Raw genomic sequence first — 20,062 nt, 5'->3', positions numbered from 1 at the left:
GGGGACCTGTGTTAAGGTTCCTAGACCAGGGTCGGGGGCGAGGATCGCCACTCAAAGGACGCTAAGGAGGGGGACAAAGACAATGGTGGAGTGGTATCCTCGTCCTGCGCCGGAGCCGCCACCGTGGACAGATGCCCACCCAGACCCTCCCCTTGAGGTTCAGTTTTGCGGCCGGAGTCCACATCTTGGGGGGGGGGGGGGGGGGGGGGTACTGTCACGTTCCTGACCTTATTTGCCTTTGTTTTACTTTGTTTAGTTGGTCAGGACGTGACCTGGGTGGGTAGTCTATGTTATGTGTTTCTATGTTGGGTTGAATGTGTTGCCTGATATGGTTCTCAATTAGAGGCAGGTGTTTGACGTTTCCTCATTGAGAACCGTATTAAGGTAGGCTGTTCTCACTGTTTGTTTGTGGGTGATTGTTCCTGTGTCTGTGTCTGTTGCACCACACGGGACTGTTTCGTTTGTTCGTTCGTTTGGCTAGTCTTTCCTGTTCGTGCGTTCTTCGTGTCTTTATGTAAGTTCTCATGTTCAGGTCTGTCTACGTCGTTTGTTGTTTTGTAGTTTGTGTAAGAGTTTTCGTGTTTCGTTTGTCTTTAATAAATATCTATTATGTCTGCATTCAACGCTGCATTTTGGTCCGACCCTTACTCCTCCTCCTCGGATAAAATCCTCCTCGAGTAAAATTAGACAGCCGTTACACCATCAGAATGTTGTACAAGGGGTCCTTTGTCCAGAACAATCGTTGTTTGGTTTTAGAATGTCCTCTTCTCCAGTCAATTAGCACGGAAAGCTAGCAAAGTAGCGCAAAGCTCTCCTTCCTGAACAAAGGCACACAACGCAACACGCCTAACGTCCCGAATAAATTTCAATAATCTAATAAAACTATATTGAAAAAACATACTTTACGATGATATTGTCACATTTATCAAATAAAATCAAAGCCGGAGATATTAGTCGTCTATAACGACAGCCTTTCAGAAGGCAATACCAGGTCCCTTCGCGCACGCTCCAGAAAACAGGAAACTGGTGACACGTCATACAAAGAGCTTTTATTCGACCCCAGATCAAGTTATACACTCCATGTCTTCTCTCACTGCCTGTCGACATCTAGTGGAAGACGTATGAAGTGCATGTATACTAATAAATATCAAGGACATTAATAGGCAGGCCCTAGAACAAAGCATCGATTTCAGATTTTCCACTTCCTGTCAGGAAGTTTGCTGCAAAATGAGTTCTGTTTTACTCACAGATATAATTCAAACGGTTTTAGAAACTAGAGAGTGTTTTCTATCCAATAGTAATAATAATATGCATATTGTACGAGCAAGAATTGAGTACGAGGCCATTTAAATTGGGCACGATTTTCCCCCAAAGTGAAAACAGCGCCCTCTGTCCTCAACAGGTTAAGTAGAAAGCATTAGCAACACTTTTGCAGTTCTTCGTGATATCTTTAAAAAAAAACTGTGTTAGAAAGGATTACCTACACATACTGAGCCCTACATGGTAGACCAATCCGAACTCATCTCTCGGCATGTCCAGCCCATCCATTATCTCAGCCAATCATGGCTAGCGGGAAGGTTTCTGTCTTCTTCCATGGCTAAACCAACTAGGCTAGTAATTTAACAATTTTATTCGCATTTCCAGATGGCATACATGTTTCTTATTAAGGTGCATGAAAGTTCACATGTTCCAGAAAGCATTTCTGCCAACAACAAAAAACGAATTTTGATAAAAAATGTATGTTTACGTTGAAATACATCTCTTGTGAAGTAGTGACACTCGACATATGCCTAGTTTCCTGAAGCGAGTCACAGATAGATCAACATAATTGCCACAGATGGTGCAGCGGTGCTTGTGTATAAAGTCAACAGCTGACAGACTCAGTCTGTAGTTTACCTGGTAATCAGATATATAACCTGATATAACAGATGAAGTAGTTTGTCCTGTTAATGGAGGGCACAAGTAGTGTCATAAGAAGGCATAGTGTGACTCACCACAGTCTGTAGTTTACCAGGTCTCAGGTGGCTGAAGGGAAACACTATGACCAGGAACTTCTCCAGGGTCAGGTAGGTCAGCAGCAGAACTGATACCTGGAAGACAGCATTACAGTTACAAACATACACTTTGTCTCTGTCTCCGTCTCTCGATAGTCAGGTAGGTCAGCAGCAGAACTGATACCTGGAAGACAGCATTACAGTTACAAACATACACTTTGTCTCTGTCTCCGTCTCTCGATAGTCAGGTAGGTCAGCAGCAGAACTGATACCTGGAAGACAGCATTACAGTTACAAACATACACTTTGTCTCTGTCTCCGTCTCTCGATAGTCAGGTAGGTCAGCAGCAGAACTGATACCTGGAAGACAGCATTACAGTTACAAACATACACTTTGTCTCTGTCTCCGTCTCTCGATAGTCAGGTAGGTCAGCAGCAGAACTGATACCTGGAAGACAGCATTACAGTTACAAACATACACTTTGTGTCACGATCGTCTTGAGGATAATGAGTGGACCAAGGCGCAGCGTGTGGAAAATACATCTCTTTTATTTGAGACGAGAGAAACACGAAACGAACACTTATAACAAAACAAAACAAAACAAACGACCGTGAAGCTACAAACGTAAGTGCAATACAAAAGCTAACAAACGTTCTACATAGACAATTACCCACAAAACCCAATGCCTATGGCTGCCTTAAATATGGCTCTCAATCAAAGACAATGAACCACAGCTGCCTCTAATTGAGAACCAATCTAGGCAGCCATAGACATACAAACACCTAGACAAGACACTGACCCATTTAACATACAAACCCCTAGACAATCCAAAAACACATACATTCCCCATGTCACACCCTGACCTAACTAAAATAATAAAGAAAACAAAGAATACTAAGGCCAGGGCGTGACAGTACCCCCCCCCCCCAAAGGTGCGGACTCCGGCCGCAAAACCTAACACAGAAGGGGAGGGTCCGGGGTGGGTCTTCCTATGGCGGCGGCTCGGGTGCGGGACGTGACCCCCACTCCACCATTGTCAATACCAGCTTTGGTGTCTCTGGTAGATCCTGGCTGGCTGGCGGCTCTGGAAGATCCTGGCTGGCTGGCGACTCTGGCTGCTCATGGCTGGCTGGCGACTCTGGCTGCTCATGGCTGGCTGGCGACTCTGGCTGCTCATGGCTGGCTGGCTGCTCATGGCTGGCTTGCTGCTCATGGCTGGCTGGCTGCTCATGGCTGGCTGGCGACTCTGGCTGCTCATGGCTGGCTGGCGACTCTGGCTGCTCATGGCTGGCTGGCGACTCTGGCTGCTCATGGCTGGCTGGCGACTCTGGCTGCTCATGGCTGGCTGGCGACTCTGGCTGCTCATGGCTGGCTGGCGACTCTGGCTGCTCATGGCTGGCTGGCGACTCTGGCTGCTCATGGCTGGCTGGCGACTCTGGCTGCTCATGGCTGGCTGGCGGCTCTGGCTGCTCATGGCTGGCTGGCGGCTCTGGCTGCTCATGGCTGGCTGGCGGCTCTGGCTGCTCATGGCTGACTGGCGGCTCTGGCAGATCCTGGCTGACTGGCGGCTCTGGCAGATCCTGGCTGACTGGCGGCTCTGGCAGATCCTGGCTGACTGGCGGCTCTGGCAGATCCTGGCTGACTGGCGGCTCTGGCAGATCCTGGCTGACTGGCGGCTCTGGCAGATCCTGGCTGGTTGGCGGCTCTGGCAGATCCTGGCTGGTTGGCGGCTCTAGCGGGTCGGGACAGACGGGCGGCTCAGACGGCGCTGGGCAGACGGACGGCTCAGACGGCGCTGGGCAGACGGACGGCTCAGACGGCGCTGGGCAGACGGATGGCTCAGACGGCGCTGGGCAGACGGCGGCTCAGACGGCGCTGGGCAGGCAGGCAGCTCAGACGGCGCTGGGCAGACGAGCAGTGCAGGCGGCGTTGGGCAGACGGCCGACTCTGACCTGCTGAGGCGCACAGTAGGCCTGGTGCGTGGTGCCGGAACTGGTGGTACCGGACTGGAGACACGCACCTCAAGGCTAGTGCGGGGAGCAGGAACAGGGCACACTGAATTCTCGAGGCGCACTATAGGCCTGGTGCGTGGTACCGGAACTGGTGGTACCGGGCTGAGGGCACGCACCTCAGGGCGAGTGCGGGGAGAAGGAACAGTGCGTACAGGGCTCCGGAGACGCACAGGAGGCTTGGTGCGTGGTACCGGAACTGGAGGTACCGGGCTGGGGACACGCACCTGAAGGCTAGTGCGGGGAGAAGGAACAGGGCATACTGGACCCTGGAGACGCACATTAGGCCTAGTGCGTGGTGCCGGCACTGGTGGTACCGGGCTGGGGACACGCATCTCAGGGCTAGTGCGGGGAGCAGCAACAGGATGCACAGGACTCTGGAGACGCACAGGAGGCTTGGTGTGTGGTGTAGGCACTGGTGGTAATAGGCTGGAGACACGCACCACAGGGCTAGTGCGTGAAGGAGGAACAGGGCTCTGGAGACGCACAGGAAGCCTGGTGCGTGGGGTAGGCACTGGTGGTACTGGGCTGGGGCGGGGAGGTGGCGCCAGAAATACCGGACCGTGCAGGCGTACTGGCTCCCTTGAGCACTGAGCCTGCCCAACCTTACCTGGTTGTATGCTCCCCGTAGCCCGACCAGTGCGGGGAGGTGGAATAACCCGCACTGGGCTGTGTAGGCGAACCGGGGGCACCATGCGTAAGGCTGGTGCCATGTATGCCGGCCCAAGGAGACGCACTGGAGGCCAGATGCGTTGGGCCGGCTTCATGACATCCGGCTCAATACTCAATCTAGCCCTGCCAGTGCGGGGAGGTGGAATAACCCGCACCGGGCTATGCACACATACAGGAGACACCGTGCGCTCTACCGCATAACACGGTGTCTGCCCGTACTTTCGCGCTCCACGGTAAGCTCGGGGAGTTGGCGCAGGTTTCCTACCTGACTTCGCCACACTCCCTTGTAGCCTCCCCCCCCCCCCCCCCCCAATACATTTTGGGCTGACTCACAGGCTTCCTACCGCGTCGTAGTGCTGCCTCCATTCGCCTGTATCCCTCCTCGCACTGTTCCAGAGAATCCCAGGCGGGCTCCGGCATTCGCCCTGGGTCGATCGCCCACCTGTCGATCTCCTCCCACGTAGTATAGTCCAGATCCTGCTCCCATTGCCATAAATCCTGTGTATGTTCCTGCTGCCGCTTGACACGCTGCTTGGTCCCGTTACGGTGGGTAATTCTGTCACGATCGTCTTGAGGATAATGAGTGGACCAAGGCGCAGCGTGTGGAAAATACATCTCTTTTATTTGAGACGAGAGAAACACGAAACTAACACTTATAACAAAACGAAACAACAAACGACCGTGAAGCTACAAACGTAAGTGCAATACAAAAGCTACAAACGTTCTACATAGACAATTACCCACAAAACCCAATGCCTATGGCTGCCTTAAATATGGCTCTCAATCAGCGACAATGAACCACAGCTGCCTCTAATTGAGAACCAATCTAGGCAGCCATAGACATACAAACACCTAGACAAGACACTGACCCATTTAACATACAAACCCCTAGACAATCCAAAAACACATACATTCCCCATGTCACACCCTGACCTAACTAAAATAATAAAGAAAACAAAGAATACTAAGGCCAGGGCGTGACAGTTTGTCTCTGTCTCCGTCTCTCGATAGTCAGGTAGGTCAGCAGCAGAACTGATACCTGGAAGACAGCATTACAGTTACAAACACACCCTCTCTGTCAGTGTCTCTCTCTCTGTCTCTCTCTCTTCCTAGTCAGATAGATCAGAAACAGATCAGAAACAGAACTGATACCTGCAGATACAGCATTACAAGAGGTCAAGACAACTGATTCCTGTAGTAGAACCGTGGACTCTGTAGTAGAACCGTGGACTCTGTAGTAGAACCGTGGACTCTGTAGTAGAACCGTGGACTCTGTAGTAGAACCGTGGACTCTGTAGTAGAACAGTGGACTGTCAGTCTGTTTCTACTTTCTTGCCGACTATGGAATTGCCCTGCCAAACAGACCGGGACCTAATGAGTGACAATGATTTGGCATGATGGCACAAACAGACTGGGACGACTAGAACATCGTGATCCTCCAGACTTCTTCAGGGGAAACAGCTTGGGCTGCCATTTGGGCTGTGTCCCAACTGGCACACCACATTGCACCCTAAAGTAGTGCACTACATTGAGGGTAGGTTACCATTTGGAACACTTCCTCAGACATTTATTGGGAGAGGAAATATATTCAGGACATTGTGAGTTAGCCTGCAGACAGGACATGACGTTCTGGAAGAATCAGAATGAGAGCAGAGAAATATATTAAAAATTCACTCCGGGAATCTTAATTTATGTCTGTAAACTGACACCAATAACTATACTCATTATTCTCATTGTACCTCTGAGGATTTTCTCTCCATCCACAGGTGTGTCTGTGTACGCGCGTGTTAATTCACCTCTGAGGAGAGCATAGCCAGGAATCCGATGGTTCGACATTCCACACTCTCCATCCACAGGAGAGCGTTACGATTGTACTCCCCTCGGAACTTCACGTCAAACACACCGACAAAGAACAGGTACACTCCCATCAGACAGTCTGCACCTGGGGAGAGCGAGAGAGAGAGAGAGAGAACTCTAATATATTCTCACTGACTGTATATATTTGCGATGGGTTCAAAGAGTTCAAGATTGTATCTGGGTAGTTTGTCTTGTGTTGCGAGAGAGACGGTGAGAAAGAGAGCTAGAAATGAAAAAGGAAATAATCTTAACAGAGAAAAATGTCCTCCTGTGTGCTACCTATATCCCCCCACTAGAATCCCCATACTTTAATGAAGAAAGATTCTCCATCCTAAAGGGTGAGGTAAATCATGTCTATGCCCAGGGACATGTACTAGTATATGGTGTTGTATTCTGGGTTAAACTTGACAGAATAACCTTGGTTAAGCTTTTTTTACTCTAAGAATTAGAACCTAACAATGGTGACCTAAATGCCAGAACTGGACAATAACCTGACATTCTCAGCACACAGAGGGACAAGCACCTACCTGGAGGTGACAGCATTCCCTCCCAAATATACCCCCCTGGACACAATTACGACAAAACAAACAACAAGAAAATGGGTCACAACTCTTGCAGCTATGTCACATGCAGGGTCAGAACATAGTCAATGGTGGGCTTTGAAGGGGACCCCTACGGTAGGTACACCTACAGCTTGTCCCTTGGCAGTAGTACTGTAGATTGCTTAATCACTGACCTCAACCCAGAGTCTCTCAGGGCATTCACAGTATGTCCACTGACACCCCTTTCAGATCACAGCAAAGTCACAGTCTACTTGAACAAAGCAGTACTCAATCATGAGGCATCAAAGCCAAAGGAACTGAATAATATTAAGAAACTATCGGGCAACAATAAATCCAATCCTTTTAGACAATTTCCTGGACATAATGGTTTCACTGCAATAGTGAAGGTGTAAACTTGCATGTAGAAAGCCTAAACTGTATATTTGACCTCTCAGCTTTCTTAACAAATCAAAACATTTCAAGCAGAAAACCTAAAAAATGTATTACAACAATGGCAAATGGTTTGAGGAAGAACGCAAAACCCTAAGAAAGAAATTGAGCAACCTATCCAACCAAAAACACCCAGAAAACCTGAGTCTACACCTTCACTATGGTGAATCACTAAAACAATACAGAAATACTCTACGGAAAAAGAAGGAACAGCACGTCAGAGATCAGCTCAATGTAATTGAAGAATTGATAGAATCTAACGACTTCTGGGAACATTGGAACACACTAAACAAACAACCATACGAAGAGTTATCTATCCAAAACGGAGATGTGTGGATAAACCACTTCTCCAATCTTTTTGGATCTATAACAAAGAACAAAGAACAAACAGCAAAAACATTTACATGATCAAATACAAACTCTTAGAATCAGCTATTAAAGACGACCAGAACCCACTGGATTCTCCAATTACATTGAACTACAAGACAAAATACAAACCCTCCAACCCAAAAAGGCCTGTGGTGTTGATGGTATCCTAAATGAAATGATAAAATATACAGACCACAAATTTAAATTGGCTATACTTTAACATCATCCTCAGCTCTGGCATCTTCCCCATTATTTGGAACCAAGGACTGATCACCCCAATTCACAAAAGTGGAGAGAAATTCGACCCCAATAATTACTGTGGGATATGCGTCAACAGCAACCTTGGGAAAATCCTCTGCATTATCATTAACAGCAAACTCCTATGTTTCCTCAGTGAAAACAACGGTCTGAGCAAATTGGGTTTTTACCGAATTACCGTACAAAATACCACATATTTACCTTGTGGACCCTAATTGACAAACAAACAAACCAAAACAAAAGTAAAGTCTTCTCCTGCTTTGCAGAACTCAATTTGGCATGAGGGTCTACTATATAAATTGATGGAAAGCGATGTTGGGGTAAAACATACAACATTATAAAATCCATGTACACAAACAACAAGTGTGCTGTTAAAACACACAGATTTCTTTCCTCAGGGTCATGGGTTGAGACAGGGATGCAGCTTGAGCCCCACCCTCTTCAACATACTGTGCCTACAGAAAGTCTACAACCCCTTGAACATTTTTCACATTTTGCTGCCTTAAAATGTAATTTTACCTACAGATCTACACAACCTTCTCCACATTTTCAAAGTGAAAGAAAGTTAAGGATTATACATTTTCCAAATTAAGAAGAAGAAAAAAAAGAAAAAACCCCGAAGATGTCTTGATTGCGGATGACATCACACCTCTTTTTTCACATGAATACTTGGTGAAAGCATCTTTGGCAGCCATTACAGCTGTCAATCATTTGGAATAATATTCTACCAACTACCAACTTAGGGCAACATATATCCATTGTTTTTGTCAAAATTGCTCAAGCTTGTTAAATTTGTTTGGGAATCATTGATGGACAGCAATATTCAAACTTTGTCTCTGATTTTCAAGCTAATTTAAGTCAGGACTGACACTAGACCCCTCAGGAACAATCAACAACTCTTGGAAAGCCAGTCTGGTGTATATTTTGCATTAACATTTGTGTAATTGTCCCATTGAAAAATACAACTTTAGCTAAGGGTTAGGTTTTCAGAAGACTGAGGTGGGGTTTTTCGTAACTTTTTACTTGGGCTTTAATCAGTTCATATTTCTTCTGATCCTGACAAACTCCCCAGTCTCTGCCGATGACATGCATATACAACATGATGCTGCCACCACAATACTTAAAAATAGAGATGGTTTCACTTTGTGTTGTATTGGATTTGTCCTAACTCTGTAGTTTTTAATTTTTATTATTTTATTCTTTATTCTTCTGCGGGACAATTACACACATTTTTAAGCAAAGACACAACACAATGGCTTACCAGGTGATGTTGAGTGTTCCTGAGTGGTCTAGTCTCAGTTGTGACTTAAATCTGCTTAAAAAAACAGAAACAAGGTTTAAATATCGCTGTCCATCAATGACTCCCAACCAAAGTATTCAGACCACTTGACTTTTTCCACATTTTGTTACTTTACAACCTTATTCAAAATGTATAAAATCATTTTTTCCTCATTAATCTACACACAATACCCCCAAAATTACAAAGCCAAAACAGATTTTTTGAAATTAGTGCAAATTTATAAATAATAACGCTACAAGCTTGGCACACTTGTATTTGGGGAGTTTCTCCCATTCTCTGCATATCCTCTCAAGATCTGTCAGGTTGGATGGGGAGAGTCGCTGCACAGCTATTTTCAGTTCTCTCCAGGGATGTTCGATCAGGTTCAAGTCCGGGCTCTGGCTGGGCCACTCAAGGACATTCAGAGACTTGTCCCGAAGCTACTCCTACTTGTCTTGGCTGTGTGCGTAGGGTCGTTGTCCTATTGGAAGGTGAACATTTGCCCCATTCTGAGGTCCTGAGCAGTCTGGAGCAGGTTTTCATCAAGGATCTCTGTACTTTGCTCTGTTCATCTTTGCCTCGATCCTGACAAGTCTCCCAGTCCCCGAGGCTGAAAAACATCCCTATATCATGATGCTGCCACCACCATGCTTTACTGTAGGGATGGTGCCAGGTTTTCTCCAGACGTGACACTTAGGATTCAGGCCAAAGTGTTCAAGCTTGGTTTCATCAGACCAGAGAATCTTATTTCTCATAGTCAGAGTCCAATAGGTGCCTTTTGGCAAACTCCAAGCGGGCTGTCATGTGCCTTTTACTGAGGAGTGGCTTCAATCTGGCCCCTCTACAATAAAGGCCTGATTGGTGGAGTGCTGATTTGCCAACTACACAGAGGAGCTCTGGAGCTCTGTCAGAGTGACCTCCCTGACCAAGGCCCTTCTCCCCCAATTGCTCAGTTTGGCCGGGTGGCCAGCTCCAGGAAGAGTCCAAACTTCTTCCATTTAAGAATGAGGCCACTGTGTTCTTGGGGACCTTCAATGCTGCAGAAATGTTTTGGTACTCTTCCCCAGATCTGTGCCTCAACACAATCTTGTCTCGGAGCTCTACGGACAATTCCTTCGACCTCATGACTTGGTTTTTGCTCTGACATGCACTTTCAACTGTGGGACCTTACATAGACAGGTGTGTGCTTTTCCAAATCATGTCCAATCAATTGAATTTACGACAAGGTGGACTCCAATCAAGTTGTAGAAACATGTCAAGGATGATCAATGGAAACAGGATGCACCTGAGCTTAATTTCAAGTCTTATAGCAAAGGGTCTGAATATTTATGTAAATAAGGTATTTCTGTTTTTTATTTTTAATAAAATAGCCACACATTTTTGCTTTGTCATTTTGGGGTATTGTGTGTAGATTGACGAGGAAAAAAACAATTGAATCCATTTTAGAATAAGCCTGTAATGTAACAAAATGTGGAAAAAGTGAAGTGGTCTGACTACTTTCCGAATGCACTGTATGTCAATGAATTGGCAAGGGCACTAGAACAGTCTGCAGCACTCCAAGCGGTGAGTGATGATGAGTACTTTGTCAGTATGCTTTTAAGCTTTTGTTTATTTATATATATTTTTTGAAGTCTCAAGTCAAATGTCTGTTTGCTGATGATCTGGTGCTTCTGACGCCAACTAAGGAGGGCCTACAGCACCTAGATCGTCTGCACATATTCTGTCAGACCTGGGCATTGACAGTGAATCTCAGTCATACAAAAATAATGGTGTTCCAGCTGCCGGAACCACAACTACAAATTCCATCTAGACACCGTTGCCTTAGAGCACATCAGCACCACAGGTACATTCCACAAAGCTGTAAATGATCTGAGAGACAAGGCAAGAAGGGCCTTCTACGCAATCAAAAGGAACATAAAATTCAACATCCCAATTAGGATCTGGCTAAAAATACTTTAATCAGTTATAGAACCCTTTCCCTTTATGGTTGTGAGGTCTGGGGTCCACTCACCAACCAAAATGGGACAAACACCAAATTGAAACTCTGCATGCAGAATTTAGCAAAAACATATTCTGTGTACAACAATATCCACCAAATAATGCATGCAGAGCAGAACTACCTAAAAGGAAGCGATTCTCATACCTTCCATAACAAAGCCATCACCTACAGAGAGGTGAAACTGTAGAAGAGTCACCCTCAGCCAGCTGGTCCTGGGGCTCTGTTCACAAACACAAACAGACCCCACAGAACCCCAGGACAGCAAAACAATTAGAACCAGCCTGTCACGTTCGCCGTAAGGAGGAGACCAAGGCACAGCGTGATATGTATACATTCTCTTTAATAAGACGAATGGACACGAAGAACACTAGACAAACTAACAAACTAACAAAACGAACGTGAAGCTAAAAAAACACTGAGTGCTGACATGCAACTACACATAGACAATAAACCCACCAACCAAACTGGAAAATGGCAACCTAAATAGGATCCCCAGAGACAACGATAAGCAGCTACCTCTGATTGGGAACCAATTCATGCCACCATAGACCTACATATGCCTAGATTACACACAGACACCTAGACATACAAAACCCCTAGACAATACAAAACAATCATACCCACCCTCGTCACACCCTGACCTGACCAAAATAATACAGAAAACATAGAATACTAAGATCAGGGCATGACAGTACCCCTCCCCCCCAAAGGTGCGGACTCCCGACCGCAAACCTGAACTTATAGGGGAGGGTCCGGGTGGGCATCTACCCTCGGTGGCGGCTCTGGTTCTGGACGCCGCCCCCCTTCTTTACACTGAGTCCGCTCTTGTAGCACTGACCCGTGGACCATTGCCGGAGGCTCTGGACTGCGGATCCTCGCCGTAGGCCCCGGGCTGGGAACCCTCGCTGCGTTGATCATCGCCGGATACTCTGGACTGGGGACCGTCGCTGGAGGCACCGGACTGGAGATCGTCGCTGGAGGCTCCGGACTGGAGATCGTCGCTGGAGGTTCCGGACTGTGGCCCGCCGTAGGAGGTTCCGGACTGTGGCCCGTCGTTGGAGGTTCCGGACTGTGGCCCGTCGTTGGAGGTTCCGGACTGTGGCCCGTCGTTGGAGGTTCCGGACTGTGGCCCGTCGTTGGAGGTTCCGGACAGGGGCCCGTCGTTGGAGGTTCCGGGCTGTGGCCCATCGTTGGAGGTTCCGGTCTGTGAACTGTCGCCGGACGCTCTGGACTGGGTACTGTCGCCGGACGCTCTGGACTGGGTACTGTCGCCGGACGCTCTGGACTGGGTACTGTCGCCGGACGCTTTGGACTGCCGAGGCGCACCTTAGGCCTGGTGCGTGGTGCCGGAACTGGTGGTACCGGGCTGAGGACACGCACCTCAGGGCGAGTGCGAGGAGCAGGAACAGGGCGTACTGGACCCTGGAGGCACACTGGAGGCCTGGTGCGTGGTGCCGGAACTGGTGGTACCGGGCTGGGGACACGCACCTCAGGGAGAGTGCGGGGAGGAGGAACAGGATACACTGGACCATGGAGACGCATTGGAGATCCAGAACATAGAGCTGGCTCAATATGTCCTGGCTGGATGCCCATTCTAGCCCGGCAAACGCGAGGAGCTGGAATAGAGCGCACCAGGCTAAGAATGCGAACTGGAGACATCGTGCGCATCTCTGCATAACACGGTGCCTGACCAGTTACACGCTCCCCACGGTAAGCACAAGGAGTTGGCTCAGGTCTCCTACCTGACTCAGCCAATCCCCTCGTGTGCCCCCCCCCAAAAAAATTGTGGGACTGCCTCTCGGGCTTCAGTGCTAGCCGTGTACCTACATATCGTTGCCGTTCCTCTATTCTCCGGTATTTTTCCTCGTAGTATCTCCGTTCCACTTTCGTTGCCTCTATCTCCTCTTCAGAAAGGCGATACTCCCCCGGCTGTGTCCAGGGTCCTGCTCCATCCAGAATTTCCTCCCAGGTCCATTTCCCCATTAAGCGCTGTTCCTCCTTATCACGCTGCTTGGTCCTTGTTTGGTGGGTTATTCTGTCACGTTCGTCGTAAGGAGGAGACCAAGGCGCAGCATGATATGTATACATTCTCTTTAATAAGGCGAATGGACACGAAGAACACTAGACAAACTAACAAAATAACAAAACGAACGTGAAGCTAAAAAACACTGCGTGCTGACATGCAACTACACATAGACAATAACCCACCAACCAAACTGGAAAATCAAATCAAATCAAGTTTATTTTATATAGCCCTTCGTACATCAGCTAATATCTCGAAGTGCTGTACAGAAAGAGTTAGGCAACCTAAATAGGATCCCCAATCAGAGACAACGATAAACAGCTGCCTCTGATTGGGAACCAATTCAGGCCACCATAGACCTACATATGCCTAGATTACACACAGACACCTAGACATACAAAACCCCTAGACAATACAAAACAATCATACCCACCCTCGTCACACCCTGACCTGACCAAAATAATACAGAAAACATAGAATACTAAGGTCAGGGCATGACACTGCCAAATCATGAGAAAACAAAAAGAGAACTTCTGGACACATTGGATTTTTTAAACAGAGCAAACTGGAATGCTATTTGGCTCTAAACAGACAGTACATATTGGCCGAATTCTTGACCACTGTGACTGACCCAAAATTAAGAAAAGCTTTGACTATGTACAAACTCAGTGACCATAGCCCTTGCTATTGAGAGAGGTCGCTATAGGCAGACCTGGCTCTCGAGGGAAGTCTGGCTATATGCCCACTTGCCCACAAAATGAGGTGGAAACCGAGCTGCACTTCCTAACTGCCTGCCAAATGTATGACCATATTAGTGAGACATGTTTCTCTCAGATTACACAGACCCACAAATAATTAGAAAATAAATCAAATTTTGACAAACTTCCATACCAATTAGGTGAAATACCACAGTGTGTCATCACAGCAGCAAGATGTGTGACCTGTTGCCAGAAGAAAAGGGCAACCAGTGAAGAACAAACACCATTGTAAATACAACCTATATTTATGTTTATTTATTTTCCCTTTCATTCTCCAACTATTTGCTTATTGTTACAACACTGTACATAGACAATTATATAACATTTGAAATGTCTCTATTCTTTAGAAACTTTTGTGTGTAATGTTTACTGTTCATTTCTGATTGGTTATTTTACTTTTGTTAATTGTCTATTTCAGTTGCATTGGCAATGTAAACATACACGATTTATTAGGTACACCACGCCCTTCACAAAAATGGTTGGCTCCTATAGACAGTGAGTCATGTGGCCGTGGGTTGCTATATAAAGCAGGCAGGCAGGCAGGCATCAAGGCATTCAGTTACTGTTCAATTGAATGTTAGAACGGGCAAAACGAGTGACCTAAGCAACTTTGACCATGGTATGATGGTCGGTGCCAGGCTCGCCAGTTCCAGTATCTCCGAAACGGCTGGTCTCCTGGGCTTTTCACGCACTATAATATTTAGGGTTTACCGAGAATGGTGCAACAGACAAAAAGCATCCAGTCGGCGGCAGTCCTGTGGGCGAAAACAGCTTGTTGATGAGAGATGTCGAAGGAGAATCGCAAGAATCGTGCGAGCTAACAGGCAGGCAGCAGACTACCTCTAACTACCACAAACAGACAAATAAGGGCGCAGTACAACCGTGGTGTGCAGAACGGCATCTCGGAAAACACACAACTCGTCGGTCCTTGTCATGGATGGGCTATAGCAGCAGACGACCACACCGGGTTCCACTCCTATCAGCTAAAAACAAGAAGAAGCGGTTCCAGTGGGCAGGCGATTCCCAACACTGGACAATTGATGAGTAGAAAAACAATGCCTAGTCTGATGAATCCCATTTCCTGTTGTGTCATGCTAATGGCAGAGTCAGGATGTGGAGTAAGCAGCATGAGTCCATGGCCCGATCCTGCCTGGTGTCAAAAGTACAGGCTGGTGGTGTTGGTGGAATGTAGTGGGGAATGTTTTCCTGGAACACGTTAGGTCCCTTGATACCAATTGAGCAACATTTCCATTCCAGAAGAACCGGTACTAGACAGTGTATCTGAGTATATGTTTCCCATGCCAATAAAGCACTTTGGATATCATTGAATTAAGAGAGGGTGACAGAGAGAAAGAAAAATAGAGGTTGGATTAGCAGCCAGGTTGCTCTAAATCAACTTTGAAATTCGAAGTTCAAATTCCCCATTGAGACCGTGTCTGTGCCTCGACCTAGGTTGGGCAAAACTAAACATGGCGGTGTTCACCTTAGCAATCTCACTAGGATAAAGACCTCCTCCATTCCTGCCATTATTGAAAGAGATCGTGATACCTCACATCTCAAAATAGGGCTACTTAATGTTAGATCCCTCACTTCAAAGGCAGTTATAGTCAATGAACTAATCACTGATCATAATCTTGATGTCATTGGCCTGACTGAAACATGGCTTAAGCCTGATGAATTTACTGTGTTAAATGAGGCCTCACCTCCTGGTTACACTAGTGACCATATCCCCCGTGCATCCCACAAAGGCGGAGGTGTTGCTAACATTTACGATAGCAAATTTCAATTTACAACAACAACAAAAAAAATGACGTTTTCGTCTTTTGAGCTTCTAGTCATGAAATCTATGCAGCCTACTCAATCAATTTTTATAGCTACTGTTTACAGGCCTCCTGGGCCATATACAGCATTCCTCACTAAGTTCCTTGAATTCCTATCGGACCTTGTAGTCATAGCAGATAATACTCTAATTTTTGGTGATTTTAATATTCACATGGAAAAGTCCACAGACCCACTCCAAAAGGCTTTCGGAGCCATCATCGACTCAGTGGGTTTTGTCCAACATGTCTCTGGACCTACTCACTGCCACAGTCATACTCTGGACCTAGTTTTGTCCCATGGAATAAATGTTGTAGATCTTAATGTTTTTCCACGTTTGCAATCGCAACAAATAATCTGCTCAGACCCCAACCAAGGAGCATCAAAAGTCGTGCTATAAATTCTCAGACAACACAAAGATTCCTTGATGCCCTTCCAGACTCCTTCTGCCTATCCAAGGACGTCAGAGGACAAAAATCAGTTAACCACCTAACTGAGGAACTCAATTTACCCTGTCTGGCTCTGGCGTTCCGCTAGCGGAACTCCTCCCACATTCCACTGAAAAGGCAGAGCGCGAAATTCAAAAGATATTTTTTAGAAATATTTAACTTTCACACATTAACAAGTCCAATACAGCAAATGAAAGATACACATCTTGTGAATCCAGTCAACATGTCCGATTTTTAAAATGTTTTACAGCGAAAACACCACATATATTTATGTTAGCTCACCACCAAATACAAAAAAGGACATACATTTTTCACAGCACAGGTAGCATGCACAAAACCAACCTAACTTACCAAGAACCAACCAAACATACCAAGAAACAACTTCATCAGATGACAGTCTTATAACATGTTATACAATAAATCTATGTTTTGTTCGAAAAATGTGCATATTTGAGGTATAAATCAGTTTTACATTGCAGCTACCATCACAGCTACCGTCAGAAATAGAACCGAAGCAGGCAGAGTAATTACAGACACCAACGTCAAATACCTAAATACTCATCATAAAACATTTCTGAAAAATCGATGGTGTACAGCAAATTAAAGACAAACATCTTGTGAATCCAGCCAATATTTCCGATTTTTTAAGTGTTTTACAGCGAAAACACAATATAGCATTATATTAGCTTACTACAATAGCCTACCACACTACCGCATTCATTCATCAAGGCACGTTAGCGATAGCAATAGGCACGTTAGCGATAGGGAATAAACCAGCAAAAGATATTAATTTTCACAAACCTTCATAAACCTTCATCAGATGACAGTCCTATAACATCAGGTTATACATACACTTATGTTTTGTTCGAAAATGTGCATATTTAGAGCTGAAATCAGTGGTTATACATTGTGCTAACGTAGCATCTTTTTCCCAGAATGTGCGGATATTTTTATGACACTCCAACTAGTCTGACCAAATAACTATTCATAAACGTTACTAGAAAATACATGTTGTATAGGAAATGATAGATACACTAGTTCTTAATGCAATCGCCGTGTTAGAATTCTAAAAATAACTTCATTACGACATCCAGCTTAGTTATAGCGAGAGAGTGCCCAAACTCTTGGCGCAAACGACTATTTCACATGTTCGACAGATATATGAAATAGCATCATAAAATGGGTCCTACTTTTGATGATCTTTCATCAGAATGTTGTACAAGGGGTCCTTTGTCGGGAACAATCGTTGTTTGGATTTAGAATGTCCTCTTCTCCAGTCAATTAGCACGGAAAGCTAGCAAAGTGGCGCTAAGCTCTCCTTCCTGAACAAAGGCACACAACGCAACACGCCTAACGTCCCGAATAAATTTCAATAATATAATAAAACTATATTGAAAAAACATACTTTACGATGATATTGTCACATGTATCAAATAAAATCAAAGCCGGAGATATTAGTCGTCCATAACGACAGCTTATCAGAAGGCAAATCCAGGTCCCTTCTCGCGCTCTCCAGAAAACAGGAAACTGGTGACACGTCATGCCAAGAGCTATTATTCGACCCCAGATCAAGTTACACACTCAATTTCTTCTCTCACTGCTTGTCGACATCTAGTGGAAGACGTATGAAGTGCATGTATTCTAATAAATATTAAGGACATTAATAGGCAGGCCCTAGAACAGTGCATCGATTTCAGATTTTCCACTTCCTGTCAGGAAGTTTGCTGCAAAAGGAGTTCTGTTTTACTCACAGATATAATTCAAACGGTTTTAGAAACTAGAGAGTGTTTTCTATCCAATAGTAATAATAATATGCATATTGTACGAGCAAGAATTGAGTACGAGGCCGTTTAAATTGGGCACGATTTTCCCCCAAAGTGAAAACAGCGCCCTCTGTCCTCAACAGGTTAACCTTGCGCAATACCCTAGATGCAGTTGCACCCCTAAAAACTAAAAACATTTGTCATAAGAAACTAGCTCCCTGGTATACAGAAAATACCCGAGCTCTGAAGCAAGCTTCCAGAAAATTGGAAGGGAAATGGCGCCACACCAAACTGGAAGTCTTCCGACTACCTTGGAAAGACAGTACCGTGCAGTATCGAAGAGCCCTCACTGCTGCTCGATCATCCTATTTTTCCAACTTAATAGAAGAAAATAAGAACAATTCAAATTTCTTTTTGATACTGTCGCAAAGCTAACTAAAAAGCAGCATTCCCCAAGGGAGGATGGCTTTCACTTCAGCAGTAATACATTCATGAACTTCTTTGAGGAAAAGATCATGATCATTAGAAAGCAAATTACGGACTCCTCTTTAAATCTGCGTATTCCTCCAAAGCTCAGTTGTCCTGAGTCTGCACAACTCTGCCAGGACCTAGGATCAAGAGAGACACTCAAGTGTTTTAGTACTATATCTCTTGACACAATGATGAAAATAATCATGGCCTCTAAACCTTCAAGCTGCATGGACCCTATTCCAACTAAACTACTTAAAGAGCTGCTTCATGTGCTTGGCCCTCCTATGTTGAACATAATAAACGGCTCTCTATCCACCGGATGTGTACCAAACTCACTAAAAGTGGCAGTTATAAAGCCTCTCTTGAAAAAGCCAAATCTTGACCCAGAAAATATTAAAAACTATCGGCCTATATCGAATCTTCCATTCCTCTCAAAAATTGTAGAAAAAGCTGTTGCGCAGCAACTCACTGCCTTCCTGAAGACAAACAATGTATACGAAATGCTTCAGTCTGGTTTTAGACCCCATCATAGCACTGAGACTGCACTTGTGAAGGTGGTAAATGACCTTTTAATGGCGTCAGACCGAGGCTCTGCATCTGTCCTCGTGCTCCTAGACCTTAGTGCTGCCTTTGATACCATCGATCACCACATTCTTTTGGAGAGATTGGAAACCCAAATTGGTCTACACGGACAAGTTCTGGCCTGGTTTAGATCTTATCTGTCGGAAAGATATCAGTTTGTCCCTGTGAATGGTTTGTCCTCTGACAAATCAACTGTACATTTCGGTGTTCCTCAAGGTTCCGTTTTAGGACCACTATTGTTTTCACTATATATTTTACCTCTTGGGAATGTCATTCGAAAACATAATGTTAACTTTCACTGCTATGCGGATGACACACAGCTGTACATTTCAATGAAACATGGTGAAGCCCCAAAATTGCCCTCGCTAGAAGCCTGTGTTTCAGACATAAGGAAGTGGATGGCTGCAAACTTTCTACTTTTAAACTCGGACAAAACAGAGATGCTTGTTCTAGGTCCCAAGAAACAAAGAGATCTTCTGTTGAATCTGACAATTAATCTTGATGGTTGTACAGTCGTCTCAAATAAAACTGTGAAGAACCTCGGCGTTACTCTGGACCCTGATCTCTCTTTTGACGAACATATCAAGACTGTTTCAAGGACAGCTTTTTTCCATCTACGTAACATTGCAAAAATCAGAAACTTTCTGTCCAAAAATGATGCAGAAAAATTAATCCATGCTTTTGTTACTTCTAGGTTAGACTACTGCAATGCTCTCCTTTCCGGCTACCCGGATAAAGCACTAAATAAACTTCAGTTAGTGCTAAATA

The 20,062-nt window shown here is 45.5% G+C and overlaps 1 protein-coding gene across 1 annotated transcript in view; it reads right to left on the bottom strand.

Annotated features, from left to right (window-relative positions):
- LOC120021152 (relaxin receptor 2-like) overlaps positions 1-20,062 on the bottom strand; it is a 148,460-nt gene that overhangs the window by 29,300 nt on the left and 99,098 nt on the right. The window contains exons 17-18 of the mRNA XM_038964791.1: positions 6,473-6,618; positions 1,995-2,090 (exon numbers count right to left, since the gene is read on the bottom strand). Coding sequence (XP_038820719.1) covers positions 1,995-2,090; positions 6,473-6,618 — 242 coding nt within the window. The remainder of the gene's footprint in view (positions 1-1,994; positions 2,091-6,472; positions 6,619-20,062) is intronic.

This window comes from Salvelinus namaycush, chromosome 26 (genome assembly GCF_016432855.1).
Source record: "Salvelinus namaycush isolate Seneca chromosome 26, SaNama_1.0, whole genome shotgun sequence".
Taxonomy (NCBI): Eukaryota; Metazoa; Chordata; class Actinopteri; order Salmoniformes; family Salmonidae; genus Salvelinus; species Salvelinus namaycush.
The sequence above is the reverse complement of the archived record's forward strand: the minus strand, read 5'-3'. Positions and strand labels throughout refer to the sequence as shown.